At 32.8% G+C, this 27,466-nt stretch overlaps 7 protein-coding genes across 11 annotated transcripts in view; 3 read left to right on the plus strand and 4 right to left on the minus strand.

Annotated features, from left to right (window-relative positions):
• The window catches only part of LOC130663501 (uncharacterized), a 32,126-nt gene extending 30,938 nt beyond the window's left edge, over positions 1 to 1,188 (minus strand). For both annotated transcript variants that reach the window (XM_057462756.1, XM_057462755.1), the window contains exon 1: positions 1,006 to 1,188. The gene's annotated coding sequence lies outside the window, so the exon portion shown is untranslated. The remainder of the gene's footprint in view (positions 1 to 1,005) is intronic.
• Positions 1,189 to 2,280: 1,092 nt separating this feature from the next.
• LOC130663503 (retinol dehydrogenase 11-like) lies at positions 2,281 to 4,201 on the plus strand. Its single transcript, XM_057462758.1, has 4 exons — positions 2,281 to 2,838; positions 2,912 to 3,147; positions 3,217 to 3,514; positions 3,591 to 4,201. The coding sequence occupies exons 1-4, from the start codon at positions 2,569 to 2,571 to the stop codon at positions 3,759 to 3,761; spliced, it is 975 nt and encodes a 324-aa protein (XP_057318741.1). The 5' UTR covers positions 2,281 to 2,568; the 3' UTR covers positions 3,762 to 4,201.
• Positions 4,202 to 4,564: 363 nt separating this feature from the next.
• Positions 4,565 to 9,500, minus strand: LOC130663502 (UV radiation resistance-associated gene protein). The gene is made up of 5 exons (XM_057462757.1): positions 8,943 to 9,500; positions 8,666 to 8,870; positions 6,045 to 8,160; positions 5,902 to 5,974; positions 4,565 to 5,243 (listed from the first exon to the last, which is right to left on the minus strand). The coding sequence occupies exons 1-5, from the start codon at positions 9,045 to 9,047 to the stop codon at positions 5,049 to 5,051; spliced, it is 2,694 nt and encodes an 897-aa protein (XP_057318740.1). The 5' UTR covers positions 9,048 to 9,500; the 3' UTR covers positions 4,565 to 5,048.
• A 1,213-nt stretch (positions 9,501 to 10,713) lies between these two features.
• On the plus strand, positions 10,714 to 13,906 carry LOC130663507 (haloacid dehalogenase-like hydrolase domain-containing 5). Its single transcript, XM_057462763.1, has 3 exons — positions 10,714 to 11,041; positions 11,523 to 12,346; positions 12,893 to 13,906. The coding sequence occupies exons 1-3, from the start codon at positions 10,988 to 10,990 to the stop codon at positions 13,209 to 13,211; spliced, it is 1,197 nt and encodes a 398-aa protein (XP_057318746.1). The 5' UTR covers positions 10,714 to 10,987; the 3' UTR covers positions 13,212 to 13,906.
• On the minus strand, positions 13,658 to 17,461 carry LOC130663505 (uncharacterized). 3 transcript variants are annotated; one of them, XM_057462761.1, is made up of 2 exons: positions 17,324 to 17,461; positions 13,658 to 15,827 (listed from the first exon to the last, which is right to left on the minus strand). In XM_057462761.1, the coding sequence occupies exon 2, from the start codon at positions 15,818 to 15,820 to the stop codon at positions 14,264 to 14,266; it is 1,557 nt and encodes a 518-aa protein (XP_057318744.1). In that variant the 5' UTR covers positions 15,821 to 15,827; positions 17,324 to 17,461; the 3' UTR covers positions 13,658 to 14,263. The 3 variants fall into 3 exon arrangements, with proteins under 3 accessions (XP_057318744.1, XP_057318743.1, XP_057318745.1); XM_057462760.1 differs by lacking the exon at positions 17,324 to 17,461 and adding an exon at positions 16,967 to 17,277; XM_057462762.1 differs by lacking the exon at positions 17,324 to 17,461 and adding an exon at positions 16,021 to 16,791.
• LOC130663508 (pre-rRNA-processing protein TSR2 homolog) lies at positions 17,324 to 27,339 on the minus strand. 2 transcript variants are annotated; one of them, XM_057462765.1, is made up of 4 exons: positions 27,188 to 27,339; positions 26,449 to 26,530; positions 25,985 to 26,348; positions 17,324 to 17,480 (listed from the first exon to the last, which is right to left on the minus strand). In XM_057462765.1, the coding sequence occupies exons 1-4, from the start codon at positions 27,254 to 27,256 to the stop codon at positions 17,477 to 17,479; spliced, it is 519 nt and encodes a 172-aa protein (XP_057318748.1). In that variant the 5' UTR covers positions 27,257 to 27,339; the 3' UTR covers positions 17,324 to 17,476. The 2 variants fall into 2 exon arrangements, with proteins under 2 accessions (XP_057318748.1, XP_057318747.1); XM_057462764.1 differs by lacking the exon at positions 17,324 to 17,480 and adding an exon at positions 25,731 to 25,860.
• On the plus strand, positions 19,552 to 25,957 carry LOC130663504 (patched domain-containing protein 3-like). The gene is made up of 10 exons (XM_057462759.1): positions 19,552 to 19,702; positions 19,804 to 20,050; positions 20,969 to 21,039; positions 21,114 to 21,329; positions 21,651 to 22,852; positions 24,011 to 24,129; positions 24,229 to 24,390; positions 24,828 to 25,098; positions 25,173 to 25,294; positions 25,695 to 25,957. Exons 1-10 carry the CDS (start codon positions 19,611 to 19,613, stop codon positions 25,881 to 25,883), a joined length of 2,691 nt encoding a protein of 896 aa, XP_057318742.1. The 5' UTR covers positions 19,552 to 19,610; the 3' UTR covers positions 25,884 to 25,957.
• Positions 27,340 to 27,466: the final 127 nt, after the last annotated feature.

Consider the following 27,466-nt stretch of genomic DNA (forward strand, 5'->3'; position numbering starts at 1 on the left):
AATTGAATTACGGCTCGGGACTCAATAAAGCGGCCGCAAGCACGGGAACTACGACGACGATGGTGACGACGACAGTTAAACGTCCGAAGTGTCATGCTCGTGTTCACATGTGTATACACGTTAAAACCCTATAATCTATCATGGATTCGAGCTATTATGTCGCATTAAACACTGCGGTTTTGCTGTGTTATGTTATTATGAGCTAAAAGCACTAAACCAGCAAAGTATAATCCCGCATGAGATCAACGTTCGACGCCCTTCGATTCAAATCCAGCTAATCGTCAATAATTGATACACTAGACGGGGATTTACGGATGATGCTCCGATTTAAGTTGAGAGACAGACAGGAGACAGGAGACAGGAGACTGGAGAAACTCAATTAAGTTTTGAATCCGTATAAGGAGCCAACAAGTCGTGTCTCGGAAACAGTTGTCTCTATTGTCTTCCATCATCAACAATTCATCTTCATTAGCAATTAATTTTCTACTAGCTCTCCATACTCTGCATATTAAGTGTCCCGGCACTTTACTTTGAATTATCAAGATGATGGATCAACGTCAATTGCTGAAAATTATACGTCAGGTTATTTTATTTTAAATCAATCAGGTATCGGAGGTTGCTGAGTTTATTAGCGAATACATTTAAGATTATCAAGATCCTGGCATTAACCTTGGCCTCGACCACCGAGTAATCGACCGTTTTTTTATTTAAACCGGCTGAGCTTGCCAGGTGCAACTTAAGGATTCATTTTTTTTTTACTCTATTATGGTTTTTAAATTAACCCTGACAACCCGCCAATTTTGATTCTGGGTCATTCTGATATCAAAATGAAGGATACAGCTGATCCTGAAGACTAGTACGTACATTTTTTTTTCTCACGGCCGCTGAGGACGAGTGTTTATTAAATATATATGTTTATTTATTGACGTTTTGGTAAAGTCCAATAGACGGACAAGAGAGATTGTGATGGAGTACCCGAGGAAGAGTTTTGGTTCAAGTACTTACCCTGATGAATCACTCGTGAAAACGGGAACCACTGGTGGTTAATCACTGATTTAAAAGTCACTGATGAAAAAAAATAATCGCACGAACACTGAGTTTACTTAGCGACCACACCAAAACAGCCCCTCGACAACGACTGATTTTTATCGAACAACTCGCGCCAGCAACACTCCTTGGCGCTGCTTTCCTCGACAACTGACCTGGAGAACTAACAGCAGGTGGCGTGACATCTTGCGGTTGAGGAGTAATTCAAAAAAATGTTTATACGAGCGCGGCAAATTTTAAACTGTTTTTGAAAAGTCCCTATTTTGATATGACCCTGAAGTTTTTAGATGAGTGTGACTGTGGGTGCATTTCCGAATGCACCTAGACTTAAAAAGTATACTAGAAATTTTTTATTTTTATTAATTATTCTGATTACTTGCGCGGTAAATTTGAATATTTGAAGAATAAATTATTAGAAACTGGAGAAAAATTAAAAATCGTCTGTCAAAATAAAATGGCGGCAGAATATGATAGAAAAATATTTAAAATATTAAAAAAAAAACACTTGAGTGTTTGAACAAACCTTGGCGGGGAAATAATGTGCAGAAGGGTGTCCGAATACACTTGGAGATTTAAATTAAATTGCTCCAAGTGTATTGCAGCTAAAATACGTCACTTAACTGCTATTTCCCACCAGACGATGCCAGATGATTTTGCTCAGGAACTTGGAAGTTATCAGCATCAGCTATCAGCAACACTTTGGACTGCCACTGAACACTTAACACTTAACGACACCACAGACATTTTGCACAATTTAATTAAACAATAACTATGAGTAACAAATTTAATGGATAATTACACGACGTAACTGCAATACTGTGTTTTAATTCAAACGTAAAGAAGGATCTGGACTACTGCTGCCATTTTCGATGATACTGACTGCCGCTATCGAACCGCCAGTTGATACAAAACAATCGATTCGCGATTCATCGACCGCCCCCACTCTAGCAAAAATTTGAACGCCGAATCCAGCGACGCGCAGTAGCGGCAACTTGGCGCGAAAGTTCAAAATTGAAATTTAATCATTTTATTAAAAATCATTTTTATCAATAATTATATTAACTAGGGTGCATTCGGAAATACTCCAGCTCTAGCTCTCGCTATATGCCATCACTTAGCTGGATCCAGAGCTAAATTATTTCCAAATGCTCTCATAAAAAATAAAGAATACACGCTTATCAACTGTTACTCCAACATCCTGATACCGAGTTCTTGTTCGAGTCCGCAGATGTCCAAAAAAAGTCTATATTTATATTTTTAATTATTCTGCGAATAATTTTCATTTTACCAAACTCACATTAATTACTCATACATTTGTTGTTTAAAATCTGCGTGTATTATTCATCACTTACAACAATGAAATAATTGAATAATTTAACGCGCATGACAATCACTGAAAAATATCAAAATATCAGTCATCATTATTTCGAAAATAAACTTGTGGTTATCAGACTGGCCGTTGATGTCTATGTGGTAAAATAAATATATATTTCAAATAAATAATTACTCGTAATTATAATCATGCCTTCATTTTGCTACATCTTGTTCCCAATAATTGTGATAATGGGATTGTTGAGGAAATGCCGTGAGCTAACCTGGGGAAAATGTAAAGACACGAGCAGTTTACATGGAAAAGTTTATCTTGTAACCGGTGCTAATTCTGGCATCGGCAAGGAAACTGTTCGTGAACTTGCCCGGCGACAAGCTCGTGTTATATTGGCATGCAGAGATATGGACAATGCGCGGGATGTTATTTTACAGATACGTAAAAATATATCAACTGGTGAAATGGTAATTAGCGGTAACTTAAATACTTATTTATTATTTTACAATAATCATAATAATTAAATAAATAAATTTTTAGATTCCCATGCAACTGGACTTGGCTTCGCTGGCATCAATACGCAAATTTGCTCAGCAAGTACTTGATGATTTTCCGGAAATCCACTGCTTGATAAATAATGCTGGAGTCTACGTGCCATTGAGAGATCGTTCGATGACCAGAGATGGTTTTGAAATTCATTTTGGTGTAAATCATTTGGGACATTTCCTCCTTACGAACTTACTTTTGGAAAGACTGAAAGTATCAGCTCCCAGCAGGTATTTGGTATTTACTCTAGATAATTAATCACTTGGATTATTTCATTAAATATTTAATTAAACCTCTAGGATAGTAATTGTTACGTCGAAACTGTTGGAGTCCGGAACTATTGACTTTTCAAATTTAAATGGGGAAAAAGGTCTGCCTGCAAAAGGTCGCATGAATCCTGGCTACTGCAATTCAAAATTAGCGAACGCTTATTTTGCAAAAGAGTTGGCCAGACGTTTAGAAGGCTCTGGAGTTAATGTTTATATGGTTTGTCCGGGATTTACTTACACGGGACTGTTCCGTAATGTCAAACGTAGTTGGTTCCATTACATAATATTTTCCCCGGTGGCTCTTCTATTTCTACGAACTGCTCACCAGGTAATTAATTTATTAATTAATAATAATAATAGTAAAGATTATTGTAGTAATGATGACCTTTTTATTGAAACAATAGGGCGCACAAACAGTTTTACACTGCGCAACAGATGCTTCCTTATCAGATGAAACAGGATTACTTTACCGGGACTGTAAAATTTATGACTCAAAAAAAATTTTGAAAGATGATGTCGCTAAAAATTTGTGGGAAGTCAGTGCCAGTCTTGTTGGAGTTGATACTCCTAAATAGATATTCAAATTTTTGAATAACTTTACTCAATCACATCAACTCTTAATGAGATTAATGGCATGAGATTTTAAATAATTTATAAGATTTTTTTTAAGGTACACAGAAAAAAAATTTCTCGACGCAAGAAATATTTGCATTATGAACTGAAAATTCAAATTTTCTTAGGACTAGAAAAAGTTTCTAGATTATGCAAAAAAATTTTTGATTTCGATTTATAATGCAAGAAAATTCCTGGGGTCGATTTAAATTTTGTTGCTCAGAAATATTTTTTTTCTGTACAAATAAATATTATCAAGCATTGGATCCATTTTTTTTTACAAACTCAAACTCACATTCAACAGAATCGTGATGAAATTAATTTTATATTCATTGTTTTTAATTCATTTATTGATAAGTTTTTGTATTTAATTAACGGTAACATAGTACGTGTTTTTTTTGCAATTAATAAAAATTGTTTTTATCGGATTTAAAAATTTTTTTTTACAAATCTTTGGTTTGATTGAAAAAAATTTTAGTCTGTTTCAGATATCAATTCATACATGATCAAGTTTGGTTTAATATTCGATCATATTTATCATGTTTTTTGTTTTAATTTTTCTTTAAAAAATAATTTACTATCAGTTATTTAATAAAGTCTATAAATCGTAGAATATTTAAATCAAATAAATATAAAAATAAAAAATTTTAAAAATTTAAGAGAACATTTTTTGCAGCTAATGATAAATAATGCGCAAAATTAGTAATTTAAAAAAATCTAAACAATTAAAACTTGAAGAGAGATATCAGGAAACAGATTTAGAAGTTTAATTATAAAATTAGTGATTAGGAAAATAACGTCCGATTATATTAATAGCTTGTAAATAGTCAAAATAAATAATAAAATTACTGTTTTAATTATATTAATTATCATCATTTATAAATAAATATCAATAATTATACAACAGGATAAATTAAAGACACGTTTTAAATTTCTCACGTGTCTGTACAAGAAAAAATAATTTATATTTACAAAAAGTTGATGACTAATTTTCGTACATAATGGAATTAATAAAATTTAAACTCGTTGACAATTTAATCGCACGTGATTACGTGGTAAAAATATATTTTTTAAAATTTAATTATAAACATGTATAAATTCAAAACATAGTGACCTGCGTAAAATAAATAAAATTTGAATTTTAAATAAAAATAAAAATAAAAAATAAAAACAATTAAATATATATTTTTTAATATTAATATTATTTTATTAACTAAACATTTCTAGTGTGAATGCATTTAAAAATGTACCTAAGAACGTGGCTTCATGACTTTGAAACTTGTTTTTTTACTTGCTAACGCCTCGGTCCTCGCGAACACATTTTCCGAGCTTCGTCGTATTGAATCTATCAATTCTGAAGACGTACGATAGTCATTTATCACTTCTTGTACTCTATTTGGCTGAGATTGAGACGTTGAAACTGATACAGTTCCTCTGTTTTTTACCTGGACATCATCAACGCATAATTATTATCATTCTAAATAAATTTTGTGTTTATGCACAAGCATGGCTCCAATTATTTTTGATAACCAACACGGAACCCTCACAGATTTGAATCACGGTGGAAACACTGTGGAAGTGTAAACACCGTGGATCCACCGTGGTTACACGGTGGGTTTGTTCCATTTTACCACCGGGTATACACAGTGTATCCACCGTGATTACGCGGTGTATCCACCGTGATTCCACGGTGGCTTGACCACTGTGTATACACGGTGTTCCCACTGTGATTACGCGGTGGCTTTGTGCTACTTCACCACCGTGGTTTCACGCTGTATCCACCACGTAATCACAGTGAAAACACCGTGTATACACGGTGGTAAAGCCACCGTGGAATCATGGTGGATACACCGCGTAATCACAGTGGTAAAATGGAACAAACCCACCGTGTTTCCACCGTGATTCAAATCTGCGAGGGAAAGATTGGAACCCGACTGGTCACTGTTCCGCATCCGACTCAGGACGGCTGGAAAATGCTCGGCTGTGGTGCAGCACCACACTGAGTCAGGTGCAGAACAGTAACCAGTTGGGTTCTGATCTTTCCGTGAACTATCCAGTGTCGTATCCATCGCTAACAGATAAATTTCATTCAAAATAACTTACTTGTTCGTACCCTGCTGATGTCTCCAAGCTAGGATTGGACTCAGTTCTCCAGTTTCTTTGTGTCACCACGTCACTGGAATAATTTAAAGAAACAACTTATCAATATATTTATAAAATAACAATTTAAAAAAAAAATAACTTACCTGTCATCGTAAAATGACTTAGCACTTTCAGGACAACTAGAAGCAACATCAGACCTAGTCTGTACCCTCTGACATGAGTTCCCAGTTCCAGTGTCATCCAGCGACACAGCGGAACTAGAAAGAGTTTCGCTACTATTAATAATATCACCAACTAAACCATTGACGTCTTTCTTATCATTGAAGTACGTAAGAGTCTCCTGGCTCCTCTCGTTTTCAGTCTTCTCAAATGCTGAGCTCGAACTCGCGCTCGACATTGCACTGTTTGAATGCTCGTCATCAGTATGCCGGTACTGCTGATAATTGTGCTGATGACTCAGACTATTGTTGACAGATCGCATCAACGTGGCCTCGAGTACCTCGACCAGCGAGTGACACTCACCGCCGTTTATTTTATCACCTGGATTACCACTGCGTCTATCAACCTCAGTCGTCGAGCTGCTCAGAGCCATTTCACAGCTGCTTATAGAATTAGAACTCCTCTGCCGGGAATTTGAGTCTTCATACTTGGCATTGCAACACACAGAGGTGGGTATCGTTATCTCAATATCAGTTTCTATTGTTCTAGTTGAGGACAAAGATTCTTTGTTGAACCTCCTGCAAACTCTGCTGCCTTTATCGTCCATAAAAACATTCTCCTCGCTGCTATGACTCAGCCTGTCTCGAAACAACGACAATGTTTTGTCATCAATAGCACTTTCTTCAGACTTACAAATTCGTTTTGTCTCCGTACCCAGTACCAAGGCGGGCGTCGGTTTGTCTAATCCCTGATCTAAAGATGAGCTCAAAGTTGTTTTAGAATTTTTAAACTGACTTATTGTCCTCATCGGCCGATGGAGAAGCTTCAACTCCTTGTCGATTATTATTTTCTGAAACGGCGGAGTCAGCGATACGTTGTGCTGCTTACCGTTGCTATTGTCCGTGTCCAGTGACGACCCTGAAAAAGTTCTCTTGGAATTATCCAACGACTGTCCAGGTTTCAAGTTCATCAGCGAAGCTAAGTTAGACAGGGTAGTGCGTAAATCGGAAGTAGGAAGACCACAGTACCATCTCAGCTGAGCAATATTTTTATTTAGCAGATAGACACCATAATTAAACTGAACTTTGTCTTTACTCCTCGCGAACAACGGCGACCGCCGGTCTTTTGACGGATAATTGTCAGTAATATGGTCTAGTATCCTACTGCGCGAGCCGCTGTGAATAATCGGATATCTCGTGGGTACATTGAGGATGTTGGCAATTATTTGAGTAGCATGACAGACAAAGCCGAGTCCAACAGCAGACTGGATGTCATTGACGGTATCCAGTTCCTCGCTGTCTGGTAAATGTACATTATTTATCGTAAACTTGCGCTCGGACTCTTGTCTTATTGGGTAAATTAAATTCAAATCCGATATGAGTTGACGTCGACGGTAAGCCAGTTGTGCTGACGTCTGAACGAAGCATTCGCGCATCTGTATGTGGCTCTGCCTCCAGTCACGCAGCCGCTCAATGTCTTTATTGAGCTCACGATAACGTTCCATCAGCAGCGAGCCTAGATCTTGATTCTCTTCCATAATACTAAGATGCCGTTGGTTCAGCGCCCTTAGCTCCCCAACTTTTCTTATTCTCTCTTGTTCTAATAATTTTGTTCTAAACTTGGCAATCTCCAGCTCTTTTCGTATCTTTATAATCTCAGCCTTCTTCTCCTTGCTCATTCGCTTCGGCTGAAGCAGCCGATTCAGTGTCGTCTGCTTGAACTTCGGCTCGAGACTCTCTCCCGATGCTATTCTGTCTCTGAGAGCCTGGGCGCTTTCAGTCCGTTGCTTCAACGACTGCATCAAGTTCCTCAGGTTGCTCAGTTTGCTTACGGTATAGCTGTCACAGATCTCCGAGTTATTTACACTCATATATAAATACCTGCGGAACTCTGGTGGGTGAAGAAGGCAATACGATGGTACAAAAAATCCACCGTACAGGTGGAAGATCAATGAATTTTTTCGAAGCATTGATTCTAAATTATTAGAGAGCTTAGGTCCCATATAAACTAAACCTGTGAAAGATATTCCCCAGGTGAATACTGTCACGTCGGTTGTTGGATCATTGGCTACTGTTCTTCTCCACAGTCGTAGAACTATTTCTGTTTAATTTTAAATACATCAGTATAATTCATTTATTTATAAACTACTGCAGCAGTCAACCTGAGTAACTTTGGCTGTCAGATAAATTTTAACCCTCCCTTTCCCAAAGATGTCAACTTGATAGCCACACTTTGCTCAGCAAGTTTCTGCAGTGTCAAGTGCAGTGTCCAGTGACAAGTTTCTGGCAAGTCTTAGCTGGACAATACTTGCGCGCAAGTTGATGTAAATCTACACCCGTAAACTGAATGCAATTTGACAGAAAAATTTGCCGTCAATTTGAAGTTAAACTTTCAATCAACTTAACGTCATTATCTGACAGTAACATTTGAATTCAAGTTACAGACAATCTACTGTCAACTTAACCGCAACTTTTCCTCTCCAACTTTTGCTGTTAAGTTGACTTCAGATTCCGGCCGTAGCTTGAAGTTATGGTGGCTATCAGAGCACTGACAGACAAAAGTTATCCAGGTTGAGTTCCCATGTAAAAATAATAATTTAAATTACCATTGGCAGTAGAAAGACCAGTAGCATGTAAAGTAGGCACTTCTAAAGATGACCATTTAGGACTGATGTGGTCAATTGGTTCACTAGTGTACAGTGGCGAGGACATACTTGAACGATGTAGCGTAAAGTAGAACCAACATGTCTCAAAATTTTTATCTGTCTCCAAATTGTAGCCGATTATTTGATAGAGGCTCCTCAGGCGCAGCTGTAAATGATGATAATCATAATAATGATGATGATATTGATAAGTAAATAAAATAAATCGAGGACTAATTACCTGTTGAGTTGCCAGAGGAAGCCAGACTTTGTAACGTGGTGCCGGTCGAGGTTGGAGAGTTAAATCCAAGTCTCTCACGAGACCTTGTTTCGCTTTCATCTCCATCGTCCTCCTCACTCATGGCATCACGCGATTACTCGGACTATCGTTCGAGGTGATAAATCCTCGTTATTAAATAATAATTACACTGACAATTAAAATGAAAATTTAAATTTGAATTTAAATTACAATAACAGCGTAAGTGGGTAAGACGAACAGCGGATAACTCCTTGTGGTAGAGGTTACCCAGATTACAAGTGTTTGTCATTGATCACCAATTGACATTCAATATCACGGTGTTACAAATTCAATTGTGTTTTTGTTCACGCCCCTGTTCTGTTAATTATATTTTACGCTCTATATATTATTGTTATTATTAATATTACTGTTGTTATTATTATTACTCAAACTACTGTTATCAATAGTTACGACTGTCAGTACCACAACTAATCCGCTGACATAAAATTATATGATAGTTAAAGTTGACAGCTCCTTTTTCCATGAGCTAAATATATTTAATAAGAAATATTTCGCATATCTGATGATTCTGTAATGAAATAGAAAGTCATTAAATTTTATAAAAAGTTATTGTTCTGAAAAACAGATGACGTTGGTTTAAAAGCGGCGTCACATGTTACTGATCCCGCGGAAATTTGAATGAGTGAATGTAGCAGACATCAGACACATTTAAAGTTATAAATAAATAGGGTAAATAATTTTTAAAAAATATTTATAAAAAATGTACTTATTAATTTTGAAATTTTGTAAATGCGCATTTTTTTTAAATTCAATTTTATTTATTATTTACTCTGTTTATTTATAATTTTAAATTTTTCTGATGTCTGCTAAGTTCGCGCTCATGAAATTTGAAACTAAAATTAAGTTTTAATCTTAAATGGATAAGTTGCAATTCCTGAAATTTTCTCAGACTTTTAACACAAAAAAAAAGACATTTTTTATCCATAGTTAAATACAGTAATTTAAATTAAACAAGTACCTGATGATGATGCAGATGAAGCAGTTACTCGAATCCTAATGATTTTACAAGATCCTGAAGTTAACAGACAATTATTAATTTTCGATTTTTTTTTATCAATAAATCAATTACAAAAAAAACTGAAGTATGCACATGTAGAAAATTAAAAAAACTGTAAGTTCAATTTTTAAATAATTTATCGTTTTTAAAAAAAATTCAAAAATTGTTAGACGTCGGCTCACTATGAGTGTGAATGTACCTGACACTTAGCAGTTTTTTAAATTTTTAAATAAATAAATAAAATGTAAGTGGAATAAAAATTTAAAAATTCGTATTTAAACAATTGAAAAATCAGTCCGCGCATTTTTTAAAATTTCATTAATTTAATTTATTTATTTAAAATTTATAAATTATATCTGCTACAGTGAAATGTAACTGACAAGTGTCAATTTTTTAAATTTTGAAATAAATAAATGAAATTTAAGTTGAATAAAAATTAAAAAATGCGTACTTCGATAATTGAAAAATCAGTTCGCGCACTTTTTAAAATTTTGTTTTAATTTATTTATTTAAAATTTACAAATTTATAAATTCACATCTGGTACATTCACACCCATCGACTAACTTCAGTATCGATATTACAGGAGTGATTCGGAATGTTCTCTGTTACCGACAGCTATCGATTTTTAAAAAACTAATTATTGGCGCCACGTAACGATCAACTGTTCAAACTCTCGCGTCAGCTGACGACAGAAAACAGAGTAGTAAATTATTCTGTTGCTGTTTTAATTTAACAGTTTACCCAACACCTTCATTCAATAAACTATTGTACATACATATTTATATATTTATATATCCACCCAACTCACACATACATCACTCTAATAAGATACAATGTCCAATTAAGTGTTTTTTAATAAAAAATGTTTTCCAGTCATAAATAATAAACTGATTTAATTTTAATTTATCTATCAATACATACATATATACATTATTTTTATATTTATATACATTTTTAATTACAATTACCATGGCTATGAAAATATTGCTGCGCTTGGAAATTAGAAAATTATCCGGAGCACAAGTAAGTTTTATTTTAATTAACTTTAATTTAATTACTTACAATTGTTATATATATATTTATCACAATTTCAAATTTTAATTTTTATTTAATTACTCGTTTATTTTTATCCTTAAAAAAATTAAGTGCACGTGCTCGTGTATTTTTTTTTAAGCATTTTAATTTTTTTAAAAGTTTTATTTTGCCACTTTTTCGAATTTAAATTTACTGAGAAAATTTTGAATCCATTTTTTTTCGTCTCGCTGTAAAAATTATTTTATTTATTTACTTGTTTATTTAAATTGTCTGGTGTTAAAAATATTTATTTTTGATGTCTCTGTAGAAAGCGGGTCAGGGTTAATACAAAAATACTTTCGCCTTGTCTAAGCACGTGTTCTATTGGTTAATGATTGACAGAAAGTTATTGAAAAATTAAATTTTCTAAGTCAAGATCAATTAAAAAAAACCACAATTTATTTATGGTATTAATTAATTTACTTTTTAGCATTTTAGCACAAAGCCAAAGCCAAAATTCGGTTTAATATTCGACATAGATGGTGTGATAGTACGTGGAAAAACTGTCTTGCCACCGGTGCCCGAAGCGTTCAAACGTTTGAAAGACAATAATGGAAAATTCCGCATCCCTACGATATTTGTAACGAACAGCGGGAACTCCTTGCGGTCTGAAAAAGCTGCCGACTTGTCTAAATGGATCGGCTACGAAATAACTGAAGACCAAGTGGTGCTGGCCCACTCGCCACTTTGTCTGTTCAAGCAATTCCACGACAAACGGGTCCTAATTTCCGGCCAGGGCCCGATAAAACAAATCGCTGAAGAGCTGGGGTTCAAGAAGACGGTCACCGTTGATGAGCTGGCCAAGAATTTTCCTAGCTTAGATTACGTTAACAAAGACCGTAGGAATCCAACTTGCGGGCCAGTAGACCCTGATTTTAAGCCAATTGAAGGAATTGTTCTGCTGAGTGAACCCACGACCTGGGAAACTCCGCTCCAGTTGATGGTTGACGTCTTGATGACCCAAGGAATGCCCTCGTCGTTACCATCGGAAATTCCCCATCCTCATTTGCCGGTACTCGCTTGCAATATGGATTTGCTGTGGGTCTCAGAGGCTCCGATTCCTCGCTACGGACATGGCGCTTTCCTCGTTTGTCTTGAGTCCTTGTATAAAAAAGTTACTGGGAAAGATTTAATTTATAATGCGCTGATTGGTAAACCTAGTGAAGTAACTTATTATCACGCAAATCACATGATTATGAATCATGCTAAGAAAATTGGAATCGATCATAATATCGATACTATTTATGCTGTCGGGTAAGTTATGATAAATTTTTATCTATAAAATATCTAGATCTTAAAAAAATTAATTACTCGGCAATTGAAACTTTATAATGCTAGGAATTTTTGGAAATTTTGATAAAAATTTAATGGCGAGAAATTTTGCTTCATTCTAAATTTAAAAATTATTTATGCAAGCAAATGATTAACTACTGAAAATTTGAAAATTTGTAATTGATATCGACATTTTTTCAAGGCAATTCAAAATTTTATTTTTCATCGTGGGTTGGGTAATTTCTTTATTTACACACGAGTTTTTTTTAATGAATAATTTATCGGTCAACTACCAGAATAATTAGTCCGACTGTTTTTACCATCAGTACTTTTTCGTAGTTAATTAAATTTTCTCTCAAAGTATGCAGATCTCGATTTTACAAAACTTTTTATTTAAAAAATAGATTAATTAGTAGAATATAAATTTTTTTAAAAACTTTTAATAAAAAAAAATAATTTATAAATAAAAAATATTATCAGCGAATGTTAAATTATTATTTGCTAAATAAAATTTATATGTTATTTCAGTGACAACATAAATACTGACATATTTGGCGCAAATTTGTATGACAAATACTTGGCAAGATATTCAAAAGGCAAAGCAACAAAGTCTCGTGGTCTGGAATCGTTGCTGGGTACTAATTTAGTCGCACCGAATGTAAAAGCGTGTATCAGTATTCTGGTGGAGACTGGAGTCCATAGAAGGGATTCTGAGTTCATTGCCGAACATTGTCCACGTGATTTTTTGCCACTGGAGAGTGGACTAGCGCGCCCGGCTTTCATTGTCAAAGACGTCGGCGAGGCCATTGATCTCGTGTTGAAAGAAGAAAAAATAGATCAAGATTAATTATAATAATTTTCTAGGGTTTAATATTTTACAATCATGTTGATAAATTTTTTAATCGAAATCGATATCGAGTGTTCAGAGTACAAAATCCTCTCCTTTATTAAAACATCGAATCGACTGGTGCGAAAATTTAAAATTTTATTTTTATTTTTTAGATTTGTAAATACATCAATTGTCTGAATATTAGCAATAATTACGTAGATTCGATGCCGTTATTTAGTCGAAAAAATTTATAATAATAATAGTAAAAAGAATCAAGTAGTGATTTATAAATAATAAACTTACAATTAGTCTGATAAATTTAAAAAAAAAATATGTTCAAGTTACTACGCTTTAGTAGTATTGGTTTTGATTGATATATTTTTCTTCGCAGTAAAAATGCGATTTTATTTTATTTATAAACGGACAACTATACATTATATACAGAATACATATATTTTTTTATAAAAAAAAAGTAATAAATAATAACGATTATTAAAGTTGTAAAAATGTTTTTTGGTAGACTGTACATATAATGGGACGTAGATCGTCCGGTGTCTTGCCGTAAACAATTAGAATACCTCATTGTTATATTAACAATTAGTTTGTTTAAAATAATTCAGTAGGGAGCCTTCAACAAAATGTAAATGAAAATTAATTAATTGATTAAACGAAGAAAAAAACAGCGTAAATGAAGTAGTTTTTTAAATATTTAGTGTCATCCTTGTAAATTTCATCTATTAATAGACATAAAAATATAAACAACTCGGGCAATTGTAGTTGGTAAAGCTAGAGTAGAGTAGAGGTAATGTCTGGGTCTCATGACCCACAGGTTAGGCTTTAAATTGTCTAATTAAAATAATTTTATATAGTAATTTATTGGTGAACGGTCTGGTGTCTTAATGGCGCCGAATTGACCACAAGGTTTACGACCCTGAACCTCTGTCTTTAATCAGTACTTGGATAGGTTATTTAAACTTATTAATTCACTCCACGGAACATGCGTTCGTAGATAATAAATATCGTAATTGCACTTGAAAATCACGTAATAAATAAATAAATAAATAAAATAACTACCAGCAATTGCTGCTGTCACTGAATTTATTACTCTCGTAACACTTGATAGCCTTGCGTACTTTATCCGCAAGCTCGTTTATCTTTTCTTCACTCAGATAATCACCGTAATTATTCGATGATCTAGCAAAAGAGCGCTTGGGCACGATCGCAGACAGCATCAGTGTTATCGCGGGTATAGAAAGCCCTAGAAGGAACATTGGATTCATCATATTTTTCATTCCATGTTTCATAAAACTCTGGAACAGTTCGCCCCAGAAACTCGTCTCCTCTGGATGACGACCCATCTTACCGTAGAGCCAGGGCTTTATTTTTCCCGTCTTAGCGATGTAATTGTAGTAATGAGGGTCATAAGACTGGGCATAAAGTTGAGAGTAGTATACGTTGTCTTTGGGTGGAGGCGGATGATTTAGAGCAGAGAAATGAGCACTTGCGTCTTCATATGGAGAATTATTTATTGGCGCTCCTGGTGCGTAACCGGGACTTGCTCCCGGTGGTTTCGTGTAAATAACTTCGGGCTTGGACCCATAAGGTATCGGACCTAATCCCATGGGACCTGAAGCTACAGGTCCTAGTCCAACAGGACCAGGTCCAGGTCCCAGTCCAACTGGTCCAGGACCTAGTCCAATCGGCGGAGGACCTAGTCCTGGTCCTTTGCCGATGTAACCGTGTCCTAGACGTGGTTGTATACGTTGACGATATCTACTAATCGAGCCACGATAATAAGGACGTCGTCTCAGTCCTGGTATATAATCACGGCGACTTTGTAATGCTGGTTGATGCCACAATGGATACGTTTGATAAATCTGTGGTTCCGGTTGTGTGTCGGTAATTGTTGTCATGCTTGTAACTGACTGTAGATTAGACACATTGTCAACTTGTCCGTTACTTGATTGCTGATTGACGGCCATTGATGATGATGACGATGAGACTGACGCTGACGCTGAAGGTAAAACTTGGTAATATTTAGTGCTGTCGACATTAACGGGATTGACTTCTTGTGTGTCTACTTGTGAGGATGTCATTTGCAAGTAATTATCTAAAGCGTACTGGGATTCAGCGGGAGTTCGTGAATTCAAAAAATTGTTAAGCGCATCGTTGGAGATGACTGACGATGAGCCGATTTGCCGGGACGTGGCTTGCATTTTATTAAAATTGCCACTTTGATCTGTCGAGTATTGCCTTGATTGTATTTGCATAGTAGACGTAGAATCGTGTGCTTCGATTGACGGGTTTACTGAAGACACTTGATGCGTCAATGTACCCACTGAGCTTGCATGTAAATTACTAGGTGCTTTTGATGATTGCTCACCAGCTTTATCATTTAAACCCACGTTAATTGACATATTCGACGTGTTTTTATTATCATGGAAATAAATAGTTGCCGGTGCGTGTGGCTCTGTCGTATTATTATTTAATTTTCTCCTGTCATAATTTACATGATAATGTGATTCATCAGCAGTGTACTCGGTATTTTCTGTTAATGGATTTCCTTCATAATTTAATTGTCCTTGACAAATGGCGATCCAAAAAATCAAGAGCCAGAGTATCCGCATTTTTTTTCTGAAAACCAGTAATTTAATAATTTAAAAAAATTATAAATAATTACGCAAATTAATTTTTAAATTTAACTAATCTGCTGATAATCAGATCGCGACTGAAAAAATTTATTTAATTAACAAAAAAGTTAAGATTTTTTTTTTAAATGTCTAGAAGTAAAAAATTATTTAATTTTTTCTTTCCGATTGCACTTAACTGTTATTATATTTGCTCAACCCATTTATCTAATGGACTACCGATTTACGCGTAGATTTGCTTGGAAAAATTTTTATCCAAACCGTAACGGCAGAGTTAGCACTCAGCTTATTTGTAAACTATTCCACCTTATGTAGACATTGAGTTCATTACGGTAAATTATTTATACTTTTAATCCAAAATCTTCATCATATAAATTATAAGCTACCGCGCAATTATTATCACACGACTTTACTCCGGAATTAAATTACTATTTTTTTAATTATTTAATTTACTCCTCAGAAATATTTAATTTTTAAACCGCAATATTTAAAATTTTAATTTTACCGCTAATAAATTTACATCACAGTAAATATAACAATGAATTTAAAATACATAATTAATTAAATAAATATAATTAAGTAAACAAAAACCGCATAATAAAATACCGTTATCGCGTGAGCAAAAGCGTATCACATTTGCCATGAGTAGACACCGGAGTGACAAGTGTACTTTACATTAAATATATATATGTAATTTTTTTTTAAAGCTAGAAATGTTAAACCAATGACCCAGAGCTAAAATGAACTTGAGCGACCTGTAGGAAGACGTCGCCCAGTCGATGACTTTCTAAAACCGTTATATTTAATCACTGAGTGTGTGGGTAAAAAATATAACAAAATAATCTATTATCTAATGAATTTAACAATCAACTGATACCGCAATTCTGCCGGGATAAAATTTCCAGAACGACCGTCTTAAAACATTTACCCGCATAAGTTAAATCCGCGAGCACGTGAATGTGATTTGAGCTGATGATTCAATAACGGCAACTAAACGTGCGGTGTTTAATATAATCGCGTAATAAATCAGTAATTAAATGAGCATGAGCGTGTATGAGATGTCCGGGTCGCTCGTAATTCGTTCTATCAGAGCATCACGGGCCAACGAATCATCATCAGACTTACCGTGCTGTTAAATTATCGCAAACGTCAGCTCTTGAATAAACTAAATAAATCACGCACGTTGACGATACACTTGGACCGTTTACTTAACTTGTATACGATCAATACCAATTACTATTGTGATTAATTGATCGTATAAAGTATGACGGATTACTATTGTTATTTGTTACTGAATAAATCGATTGATTTGCAGTCAAAATTTCGCGAATAAATATTTAAATAAAATGAAGATGTTTGCGAGAACACATCCATCGGGGAGAGAGATGTCGGAAACACTGAACACTGATGGGATGGATCATGTTCTGGAATGATGAGAAAGGCGTACACGTTATATTCTCTTACTATACATTTACTACCTACCTTATAAACTCCCTACTTTTATTAAACTTCTCGGATCCAACTCTTTATCTGCCACACGCGGCACCAACCACCGGCATTGTCCGTTTTTCTTTATCACCTCGCGGAGCTTCTTCTCCTACTACTGCGACAGGTGACCGTGTATTTTTTATTAGCTTACCTACATAAAAAAAAAAAAAAAAAGAAAATGTAATACACTGTGTTGTTACTCATCCACTGCCGGTTGGTCACTTTCAAATTACCCGAATAATTTTGTTGAAGAAAGTTTTTTCTCTAGGTCAAATCTACTTTAAATGTGACACCTTTTCTAGGTGTGGATATACATTTATTATGAAGATGATCATTTAGTGGCTGGAATAATTAAATGGATTTATGGAGCCATAAAAGTTTAATTGGTAAATAATTGTATGCAGATAAATAGTTTTGAGATAAAAATATAATGTTGTTGCATAAAGACGCGTGCCATTCGCTGTTTTTACCGTTAGCTTCTTCAGTCGCTTCTTCCTTCACTTGAACGTTTTTTTTTAATGTTTATTTTTCCAACGCATGTCTACGACATACAAACTCAATAATTGCAGTATGACCGCAATTATCAAGGCGTTAAAATAATTATTAAAACATTTAACAATTATTATTATTTTTTATTACAGGAATTACGGATTTATTAGTTATATTAAATTATTAATTACGTATGTGTAATTACATGTAGATATTAATTTACGATATTTATCACTGCATAGAAAAATAGGATTCCTTGCGCGAGAAATATTTCGCTCTATGAATTGAAGAAAAAAATTTTCTTAGGACTAGAAAAAATTTCTTGCCGCAATAATTTTTTTCTCGCCCTGAGAAAATTTTTTTTTTCAATTTATAATGCAAGAAATTTTCTTGAGGCAAGTGAAAATTTTTCTGTGCAGTGATAAATATCGTAAATTGATATTCACATGTAATTACACATTCGAAATTAATAATTTAATACAATCAGTAAAGCCGTAATTTCTATAATACCATAGGGGAGAAGGGGGCAAAGAAGGCCCCTTAAAATTTTCAATACGCCAATAAATTCGGACGGATAATAAGCTTATAGAAATTTCTTATACAATGAGGGCTAAAATAGACCACCAAAACTGTTGATTAAATATAATTTATTAAGAAAGTTAAAGATAATAAAATTACGTTTTAAAGTTATATCGCAGCAGACTGTTAAAATGACTTTTATATTATTAAAATACAATTGTTTTATAGTTATTTGCAAATATCACGTGTAAAGAATAAAAAATATCAAATCCGAAATTTTTTAGAAGGCTCACTTTGCCCCTAATTTTCGATTTTTCAATTTTAATGGAGGCAGCATAATGAAGTGAACATAAGTATCAAGGGTCTAAAAAGAAGTAAACACCCGAGTCGAAATTTAAATCGTAGATTGAATGTAGTAGACGTTGAAAACGTAAAAACGTATTAAAGACGTAGATGACGTACAAAAACGTAAATAAGAGCCTTGTAGGAAAAACTCTACTGACAGCTGCTTTCTCGGTCTTCTTTGGGTCTTACAGACTACCTAAAAGCAGTCAGAAAAAAATAAAAATTTCAGCTTTTATACCGAAGAAATCAACAACCATCTTTTTTTTTATATTTAAAAAGCCTTCTCTCAATTTTAGACAGTTTTCTTTATCATTCCCGAGATTATTTCATTTGCTGAACATTTTTATTTACATTTTAATGCTATTATAAAAATAAAAAAATTTACTCTAACTCATAATTTTTATTTTTGTCGAGAAAGCAGCTGTCAGTAGAGTTTTTTCCTACAAGGCTCTTATTTACGTTTTTGTACGTCATCTACGTCTTTAATACGTTTGCGTACGTCAACTACGTCTTCAAAGGTTGAATTTACGTTTTCAACATCTACTGCGTTCAATCTACGATTTAAATTTCGACTCGGACACGTAAAAAAAATTAATGATATAATTATTTTCCTTAAGGGGCTCACTCTGCCCCCTCTCCCTTAAATAAAATAACACTTATAGTATAATAAATAAAAAAAAACTATTGTTACAGTTGTAATTATAATTATAATAATAATTACAATGATCAAGACTCATTGAGGCTTGAGAATAAACGCCCACAGTTTTAAAAGCCGGGTTTGAATCGCGGCGTGCGATTCCCGTGACAATGAGCACGATCATGTTATATAATTACTTTAGATTACATTTAATAAATGATACATGGCACCCGAGTTTCGAATCATCAGATACTCAGTCTACATTCGGATGCCGAACTCTAAGGCATAACTATGGAGTCCCCGCGTAAATCGTCCACCAGCACGCGGACTTGTCGCGATTCGATAGTAAATTTTAAATTAAACTACGGAAAAATATTTAACCGGTGAGTTTTGTTCATTTAAATAAATAAATATACCGTTAATTGATTAAAACTAAAGACAGTTAGGTAGTTTATGTTGTGTAAATAAACAAGTTATTTTTCAGAATCGGTTTGAGTATAGGGAACAAACCGTGGGTATGGTTAATAGCCTCGCTTTGTATAAGTGGAGTTTGCGGTCCTGGATTGTCATTGTGGCGCGAAGAAGTCGATCCGATAAAATCCTTCATTCCTGTGGATTCTATTATACGGAAAGATGCTGCCTGGGTCAAGAAACACTTCAATGATGATCTTAGATACGAAAGTATTATCGTTACTGCTCCGAATGTTTTAGATCCTCAAGTACTTGAAGCGGTAAAAATTATTACATGTCAAGTATTCTTGATAATTTATTAGGGGAAGGGGGGGCAAAATGAGATACCCTCAAAATTTCGTCAAAATTTTTTTTTCTCGAAAAACTTTCGAAAATGGTCAAAAATGACATCTAGTATCATCTTACACTATTAAAAGCTAAAAAAAAACATTTTTATATTTTTTGCGAAAAGTATAAATGAAAAAAATGTACAAATTTATTTTCATGAAGTATCACAAATTAAGAAATTTATTTCTTTAATTAACTCAAGAACAATAACAACAATAATACTAATAAAAACTCTAAAACTGTAACATTGATAATCATCATAATTTTAACTGTTACATTGTAACTTTCATAATTTTGTAATATTTTATAACTTTAGTGCTATAATATCACATTATTAACAGTTATGTTAATTTTACAATATTCAATATTTAATTATTTCTCTTATAAGAATAATTTCTTTGGAATGAAAACTAACTAACATTATTTTTAACATAAGTATTAAAATTTATAATAAATAACGATAACGATATATAACTGATTCATCGTTAATCGAAGATAAATCTCTAAAATTATTCACAATAATCACAGATAAATTGAGTATCGTCGTCCGATACATGTAAATTTTATTACTTACATCAATTTAGAAAGACATTATTACATCAATTTTATTCACTTGAAAAAAGAAAAAAAAAAATTTATTTTTTTTTGGGGTATCCCATTTTGCCCGCAGAAAATAAAAATTTTTTTTCTGATGGCAGTCTAAAATTCGTTATATTTATTTCAAATAGAATCAAAATGAAGCCAATTTACGATATTTATGTCCCTAAAAACTAAATTTTTCGTTAAGTATCCCATTTTGCCCCCCCCCCCCTTCCCCTATTATAACGATAAAAATATAATTTGTTCAACAGATCAATGATATTGAAAACAGTATCAAGAGCATCGTTGTCCAGAACCAAACTTGGCACGATGTATGTGCAGAGTAAGAATCTAATAAAAGTAATTAATAGTTTTGGGAAATTTATCGCAGACTTAATAATTTGTTTTGTTAATTAGATATCTTACGTGGTTTGAAAATGGAGAGACAAACTCCGATAATGACACGGATCAACTATTGATTGAAGAATTGAGTCCTCTGAAAACTTTGATGTCTGGGGACAGTTGCATTTATCAATCGATTTTAAAAGTTTTTAAGAAAAATGAAACTCATGTCTTGAGAAATTTAACACGAGATAAAATACTTGAGGACGTAACTGCTGCATTACGTGACACGTAATACTTAAATTATTTTTATCATCGAGGCGCCTAATTTCGAAATCGTACACAAAAAAAATTCTTGGCTCAAAAGAAATTTTGTTTCTCGTAAAAATTTTTTGCTCCAAGAAATATTTTTTTTGTGTAACCGTAGATTTAAAAATTTAATTTTCGGCAATCAACCAGCCTTTAAAATTAAATCCTGCAGAAATATGACAGTGCCAATAAATATTAATGACAAAACTTTTAATTTTGTAGAAGTTAAAAATTTTGAAATTTGCCGCCTTGATTATATTAATTTAGTTTCCGAATAAAAAAAAATGTCATTCGATTTTATAGGGAGAAAGGTAATATATTAACGGATATATCACCATTACTATCCAGAGTGGAGTATGATAAAAGTGGTAGAGTAATTGGAGCAAAAGCAACAATTTTAAATTGGATTTTAAAAAAGTCTAACATACATTCACCGGAATGGGAGCTGGAGTTCATTGAGAGAACTTTGTATTCAAATCGCAGCTTGCCGGAGGGCATGAAAATTTATGCTGTCGCAAAAAGAAGTTTTATCGATTGTCTTAACGATGTTATGAGAAATAACATAAGTATACTTTGCTGCGGGTTATTTATTATTGTTGCCTACGTGATAATAATGATCGGCAAATGCAATCCGGTTCAACAGCGTATTTATTTATCATTGCTCGGAGTTTCGGTGGTAGGTCAGGCCATTTTGTCGGGTTTCGGAGTTTGTTTTTATCTGGGATATGCCTACGGACCAATACACTCAGTTTTGCCGTTTGTGTTACTTGGTATAGGTGTCGATGACATGTTTGTCATTATTCAGAGTCTCGACAGCTTAACCGAGAGCGAAAAAAATTTAACAATACCCGAGCGTATTGCACGCGCACTTGAACAATCTGGTATGTCGATAACCACAACGTCATTGACAAATATAATAGCTTTTGCTATTGGCATGACAACCGTTATGCCTTTTTTGTCATCATTTTGTATGTTTGCTACAATGGGAATTTTTTTTTTATTTATTTTCGAGATAATGTTTTTTGTGAGTTGTCTTGTGTTGGACGAAAGACGTTTAGCGATGAAGAGAGACGGATGTTTCTGTCAATCTAAGATCGACTGGAAGCCCAATGAATGCAGCCAGAAGAATTTACAAAAACAAATATTTGAAAAATTTATCGGTCCATTTGCTATGAGACCGAAAGTTAAAATATTTATTATTTTCATTACCGCTGCTGCACTTCTGATAAACGCGTGGGGAATCTATAATTTGGGACAACACTACGATCCTTTACTGTACTTAAATCAGGAGTCTTATCCCCTGAAATTTAATAATAAACTTATTGAGTATTTTCCTAAGTACGGGCAGAGGGCTAGTGTTTATTTAGCGGGAATCGATTACTACGAGGACCGTGAAGCGCTTGGTCAATTAATTAATGCGATTGGCAAACATAAATTTGTCAATAACAAAACTTTGGATCCCTGGTTTATTGCTTACAGCAAGTGGTTGAACAATAAAACACACGGTATTTATACATCAACTTTTTTTTTATCACAAAGAGAAATTTATGGTAACAATTACAATATATTATGGGTATGGATCCCATATAATTATGGTAACTATTCATATCTATATGGGGTTCATTCCCATACGATATCGGAAAAATTCCTATAAAATTATGGTAACCATTCTCATACTGACATGGTAAAATTTACCATGATATTATCCCGAGTCGAAATATTAGACGTAAATTGAACGTTTTGAACGTAAACTGAACGTTTTGGACATTAAAAACTCAATTTGACAGCTTTCAACCTATTCCAAAAGTAGATTGGAGTATCATAAATCAAAAACGTAACTAAAACCTATTTAGATTTACAATAAGAAAACATAAGCATACCGAAAAATTTTTTTCATCAATTTTGTACTCCTGGATTATAATCATGTCAATTCCGTAAAATTTTGTCGTCCGCCTTTCTGGCTCTTAAATAAAAAATTCGTATTTTAAAAAACAATTTTTTTCTGTTTCATACTTCTATCTTTAACACTATATATTTATACCTGTTCATATATTATGATATCAAGGTTATGAAAATTGTGATTACAAATATTGAAATAAATTAATTAATGTTATCATTAAACTAAAATCATAACTCATGAAATTACCAATTTTTTATGAACCAAAATACAAAAAAATCGTTCAATTCACTTTCAAAACGTTAAAAACGTTCAACTTACGTCTAATATTTCGACTCGGGATGGTAATCATTACTATGATATATGGTAACATTTACCGTAGCAGTATGGGAACGACTACCATAATATTATAGGAATATTTTACATATATTATAGAAAGTTACCATAATCTATCGGGCAACATTTACTGCCATACACACCCAGGAAACGTTCCATGTGACTATAAAAACTATTCCCACGAGTATGGTAATTATTACCGTACGATGTAGAAATTTTTACCATAATTATAGAAAGAATTCTTATAATTATGGAAATTTTTCCTAGAAATTATGGGCAGGTATCCCATAATTCCAAGTAATTATTACCGTATTGCTATGGGTTGATTTTTTATAAACTAGGAACAGTTACCATAATTTTGTCTCCGTGTATTAATTTAATGAAGATCAGTATTTAAGATAAAAATGAAATAAAATAATTTTGGGTACAGAAATTGATAGAGACGAATACTATGGGTCACTTTCGGAGTATTTATTAACGAGAAAAGGACAGTCGTATGTTAAAGATATTAAATTTAGTAGACTACCAACAGTTGATTACAATATTACGGTAAAAATGAATTTATGAATATTAAATTAATTATAATAAAGTTGATAATTTATCTTTTGATAAATGGGTTAATGAATTTTAAACACTATTATTTTATAGACTTCGAAATTCGAAATTCAACATATTCACATCAATACAACGGTCGATCAGTTACACGCAATGCAGTCTATACGTGAGATAATTAAATCTGTTGATTTTAAACGGGGTATTGATCATGCTGCAATATTTTCACAGGAATATATTTCTTGGACGGCAAATAAGGTAATAATTAAATAATTATACAGACAGTCTTTAAACTTTCCGCTATTTTTTATTTTACGGACACGAATTTTAAACGTTTTCAAGATCATTAAAATTTTATCGTTATAAAACTTTATTAAGAATTAGTGATTACAGAAAATTAACTTCTGTTCTGATAATTTTTTTTTTTTTTTTTTTATTTCAATGCCAAAATTAAATTTTTTTTTTTAAATTCAACTGGATCTGAATCTCAGTGCAAAAATTTTTTACAATAAGAATTGATTTAAAAAAAAACTTTTCAAATTCGTCAGATAAAATTTTTACTAACGACAAAAATTCAAATTTCTAAAAATTATTTTTGAAAATTTTACTTTGACGAACAGAACGTCAGTGAAAATTAAAAACTAAAAAAAATGAGGTCATTAATATAAAATGAATAATGAATTATTTTTTTATAGATAATAGGAGATGAGTTAACAAGAAATTTATGCTTAGAAATTTTAGCTGTCAGTTTAGTTACCGTCATACTATTACGTGATATAAAAGTATCATTTTGGGTAATCTGCTGTGTTGTGTTTACCCTGATTGATCTGTTAGGATCATTGTATTATTTAGGATTGACTATTGAAATCTCCTCGAGTATTATTATACTGATGTGTGCTGGATTAGCTGTCGACTATGCAGCTCATGTTGGATTAGAATTCACTCGAGTCACTGGTACTCGAAACGGTATGTTTAATATATTTATAGTAAATAAATTCGATAAATATATATATATATATAATGAATATTTTTTTTGTCAGAGAGGTCAATTGCTACACTTGGTGCGATGGGCCCTGCGGTATTTAACGGGGGATTGAGTACTTTCCTAGCCTTTGTTTTACTCGGTGTTAGTAAAGCCTATTTATTTAGTACATTTTTCAAAGTAAGTTTTAGTAAATAACTCCGTTGTAAAAATTTTATTACAAGTAAGATAAAAGGGCAAAATGGGCTAGAATTTTTTTTACCAAAGTTAGAGACAGCAAAATTTTTTTAATTGTATTTTTTAATACAAATTCTATGGCCAGATATTTTTTTTTATGGGGTAAAGAAACGTAATTTTGGTTTTAAGAATTAAAAATTTAATTTTTATAGGGAACGTAATTTTTTATTTTAATTTTGTGGCTGGATTAGAGATGGGGACAAGAAAAAAGTACAAGTTGTGAAAAAACTTACGTTATTGAAATGGTTTCTTTTTTTTTGTAGCCCATTTTGCCTCCTTCCTTTCCTCAATATTTTTATTATGACAGAATTGAAATTTTAATTTAAAATTATTTTTTTTCAAGCTTTTTACATCAGTAGTAGTGTTCGGACTGTTCCATGGGCTATTATTTTTACCAGTGATATTAAGTATATGCGGATCAAACGAAAAACAAAAAGAAGTAGATGTTAAAACAGATCATACTACATTGGATTCAAATAAATATTCCACTATTCCAATTCCTTCATCTACTAACAATAATAGTAATAAATAAATAAAAACTGTAAAAAAACAAGAAACGAAAGCAACTGTTCGATAGCAAATTTATAAATTTTTATTAAATAAATTTTTTCATAATTTAAAACAATTATTTACTTTCTTCGCGTCTTAACTTCCGTCCATCCGTCATCAGCACCAGCAGCAGTTTCATCAGTCTCCATATCTTCGTCATCTCCATCAGTGTCCGAGGAAGAATCCTCTAAATTATTCGCTAGCGAATCAGCATGCGATCTATTCCTCTGACTTATAATTTCTTCTCGCGATAAAATCCAGGGTTTTAGGGTCGGCAATTTATCCATTTCTGACTGAACTAATTCTAAATTACCTTGGCTGCAGTACTGATTAAATTTAAGCAAAATATTTGCTATCTGTTTCTCACTCTCATCTTCCAACTGAATGTCAAACTCGTCATCTATACATTCCTTCAGTTCTTCTGCTAGTTGATCATCTGATAAGTTTTCTACGAAATTATAAAAACATTAAATATTATAAATAAATAAATAAATAAATAAATAAATGAAGTTTTATTTTCCAAAATTGTATTGACAATTTATTTTTACCATTCTCATTTATAAAGGTGGTGATGTGATACAAAAAATTACTGACACTGTCTTTGGATCCATGCCCATGTTCAACAGCCATCTGAAAAATTAAACGAATTAAAGCCCCAATTATTGACACTCATTTTTATCAGTTGATTTTTAAATTTATAAAATAAATGACCAAGTAATTAATCGTGACCCAGTATCTGATCTTCGCAACACAAAATTTTATTTTTTTTCAATCATTAATAAAACGAATAAAATTGACAGCTCACTAGATATCATTTAAAAAATTTTTTGAGTTGATGCACGAGTGTGAATGTAGCAGACCTCAGACAAATTTAAAATTATAAATAAATAGAGTAAATAATTAATAAAAAATATTTGCACAAAATGCACTTGTCAATTTTTAAATTTTTTAAATGCGCATTTTTTTAAAATTTGATTTTATTAATTATTTACTCTATTTATTTATAATTTTAAATTTGTCTAGTGTCTGCTACATCCACACTCATGTTAATGCGGGGTTCAGTAACTAATTAATTAAAAAATTTTTACACTGTTAACAATTAAGTTTTTAGCTCAGTAATTATGAATAAATGAATAAAATGTCACTTAAAAATTTAAATTAAACTATCGAGAGTTTAAATATTTTTTACAGCCCCGGCAAAAATAAAAAATTTGAGGTTAAAAATTTAAATAAACCGGTCAAGTTAAAAATAAATTATGAAATTTAAATTTTATTGAAATTACTTACACGTAATGCTGTCCAATTACTAAATAATCGCTGTGTCGCACTGACAAATAAATCTTTTAAATCAGCCATGCTTGTAACTTATTTATTTGAGGTTAAATCTGACATTAAAACATCGAAATAAATTAAATAATAATAATAATAACAACAATGTCAAAAATAATCATAACAATTCATGGAGTCCAAGTAACTGCTGCCGCCTATCGTGTGTCAGGAAAACTAAATCCATTATTTGAAAATTCCCGCCAGAAATTTTGAAACTTTAGCCCGTGGCGACCAATG

The sequence above is a fragment of the Microplitis mediator genome, chromosome 2, assembly GCF_029852145.1.
Source record: "Microplitis mediator isolate UGA2020A chromosome 2, iyMicMedi2.1, whole genome shotgun sequence".
Classification (NCBI taxonomy): domain Eukaryota; kingdom Metazoa; phylum Arthropoda; class Insecta; order Hymenoptera; family Braconidae; genus Microplitis; species Microplitis mediator.

Coding starts and splice junctions, on each gene's coding strand:
- LOC130663503 (XM_057462758.1), top strand. CDS start 2,569: ATGCCTTCATTTTGCTACATCTTGTTCCCAATAATTGTGATAATGGGA. Junction 2,839..2,911: donor ATATATCAACTGGTGAAATG/GTAATTAGCGGT, acceptor ATAAATTTTTAG/ATTCCCATGCAACTGGACTT. Junction 3,148..3,216: donor AAAGTATCAGCTCCCAGCAG/GTATTTGGTATT, acceptor TTAAACCTCTAG/GATAGTAATTGTTACGTCGA.
- LOC130663502 (XM_057462757.1), bottom strand. CDS start 9,047: ATGGAGATGAAAGCGAAACAAGGTCTCGTGAGAGACTTGGATTTAACT. Junction 8,871..8,942: donor TTCCTCTGGCAACTCAACAG/GTAATTAGTCCT, acceptor CATCATTTACAG/CTGCGCCTGAGGAGCCTCTA. Junction 8,161..8,665: donor TGGTCTTTCTACTGCCAATG/GTAATTTAAATT, acceptor AAAATTAAACAG/AAATAGTTCTACGACTGTGG.
- LOC130663507 (XM_057462763.1), top strand. CDS start 10,988: ATGGCTATGAAAATATTGCTGCGCTTGGAAATTAGAAAATTATCCGGA. Junction 11,042..11,522: donor GAAAATTATCCGGAGCACAA/GTAAGTTTTATT, acceptor TTTACTTTTTAG/CATTTTAGCACAAAGCCAAA. Junction 12,347..12,892: donor GATACTATTTATGCTGTCGG/GTAAGTTATGAT, acceptor ATGTTATTTCAG/TGACAACATAAATACTGACA.
- LOC130663505 (XM_057462761.1), bottom strand. CDS start 15,820: ATGCGGATACTCTGGCTCTTGATTTTTTGGATCGCCATTTGTCAAGGA.
- LOC130663504 (XM_057462759.1), top strand. CDS start 19,611: ATGGAGTCCCCGCGTAAATCGTCCACCAGCACGCGGACTTGTCGCGAT. Junction 19,703..19,803: donor TACGGAAAAATATTTAACCG/GTGAGTTTTGTT, acceptor GTTATTTTTCAG/AATCGGTTTGAGTATAGGGA. Junction 21,040..21,113: donor TGGCACGATGTATGTGCAGA/GTAAGAATCTAA, acceptor TTTGTTAATTAG/ATATCTTACGTGGTTTGAAA.
- LOC130663508 (XM_057462764.1), bottom strand. CDS start 27,256: ATGGCTGATTTAAAAGATTTATTTGTCAGTGCGACACAGCGATTATTT. Junction 26,531..27,187: donor GTAATTGGACAGCATTACGT/GTAAGTAATTTC, acceptor TTAATTTTTCAG/ATGGCTGTTGAACATGGGCA. Junction 26,349..26,448: donor CACCTTTATAAATGAGAATG/GTAAAAATAAAT, acceptor ATAATTTCGTAG/AAAACTTATCAGATGATCAA.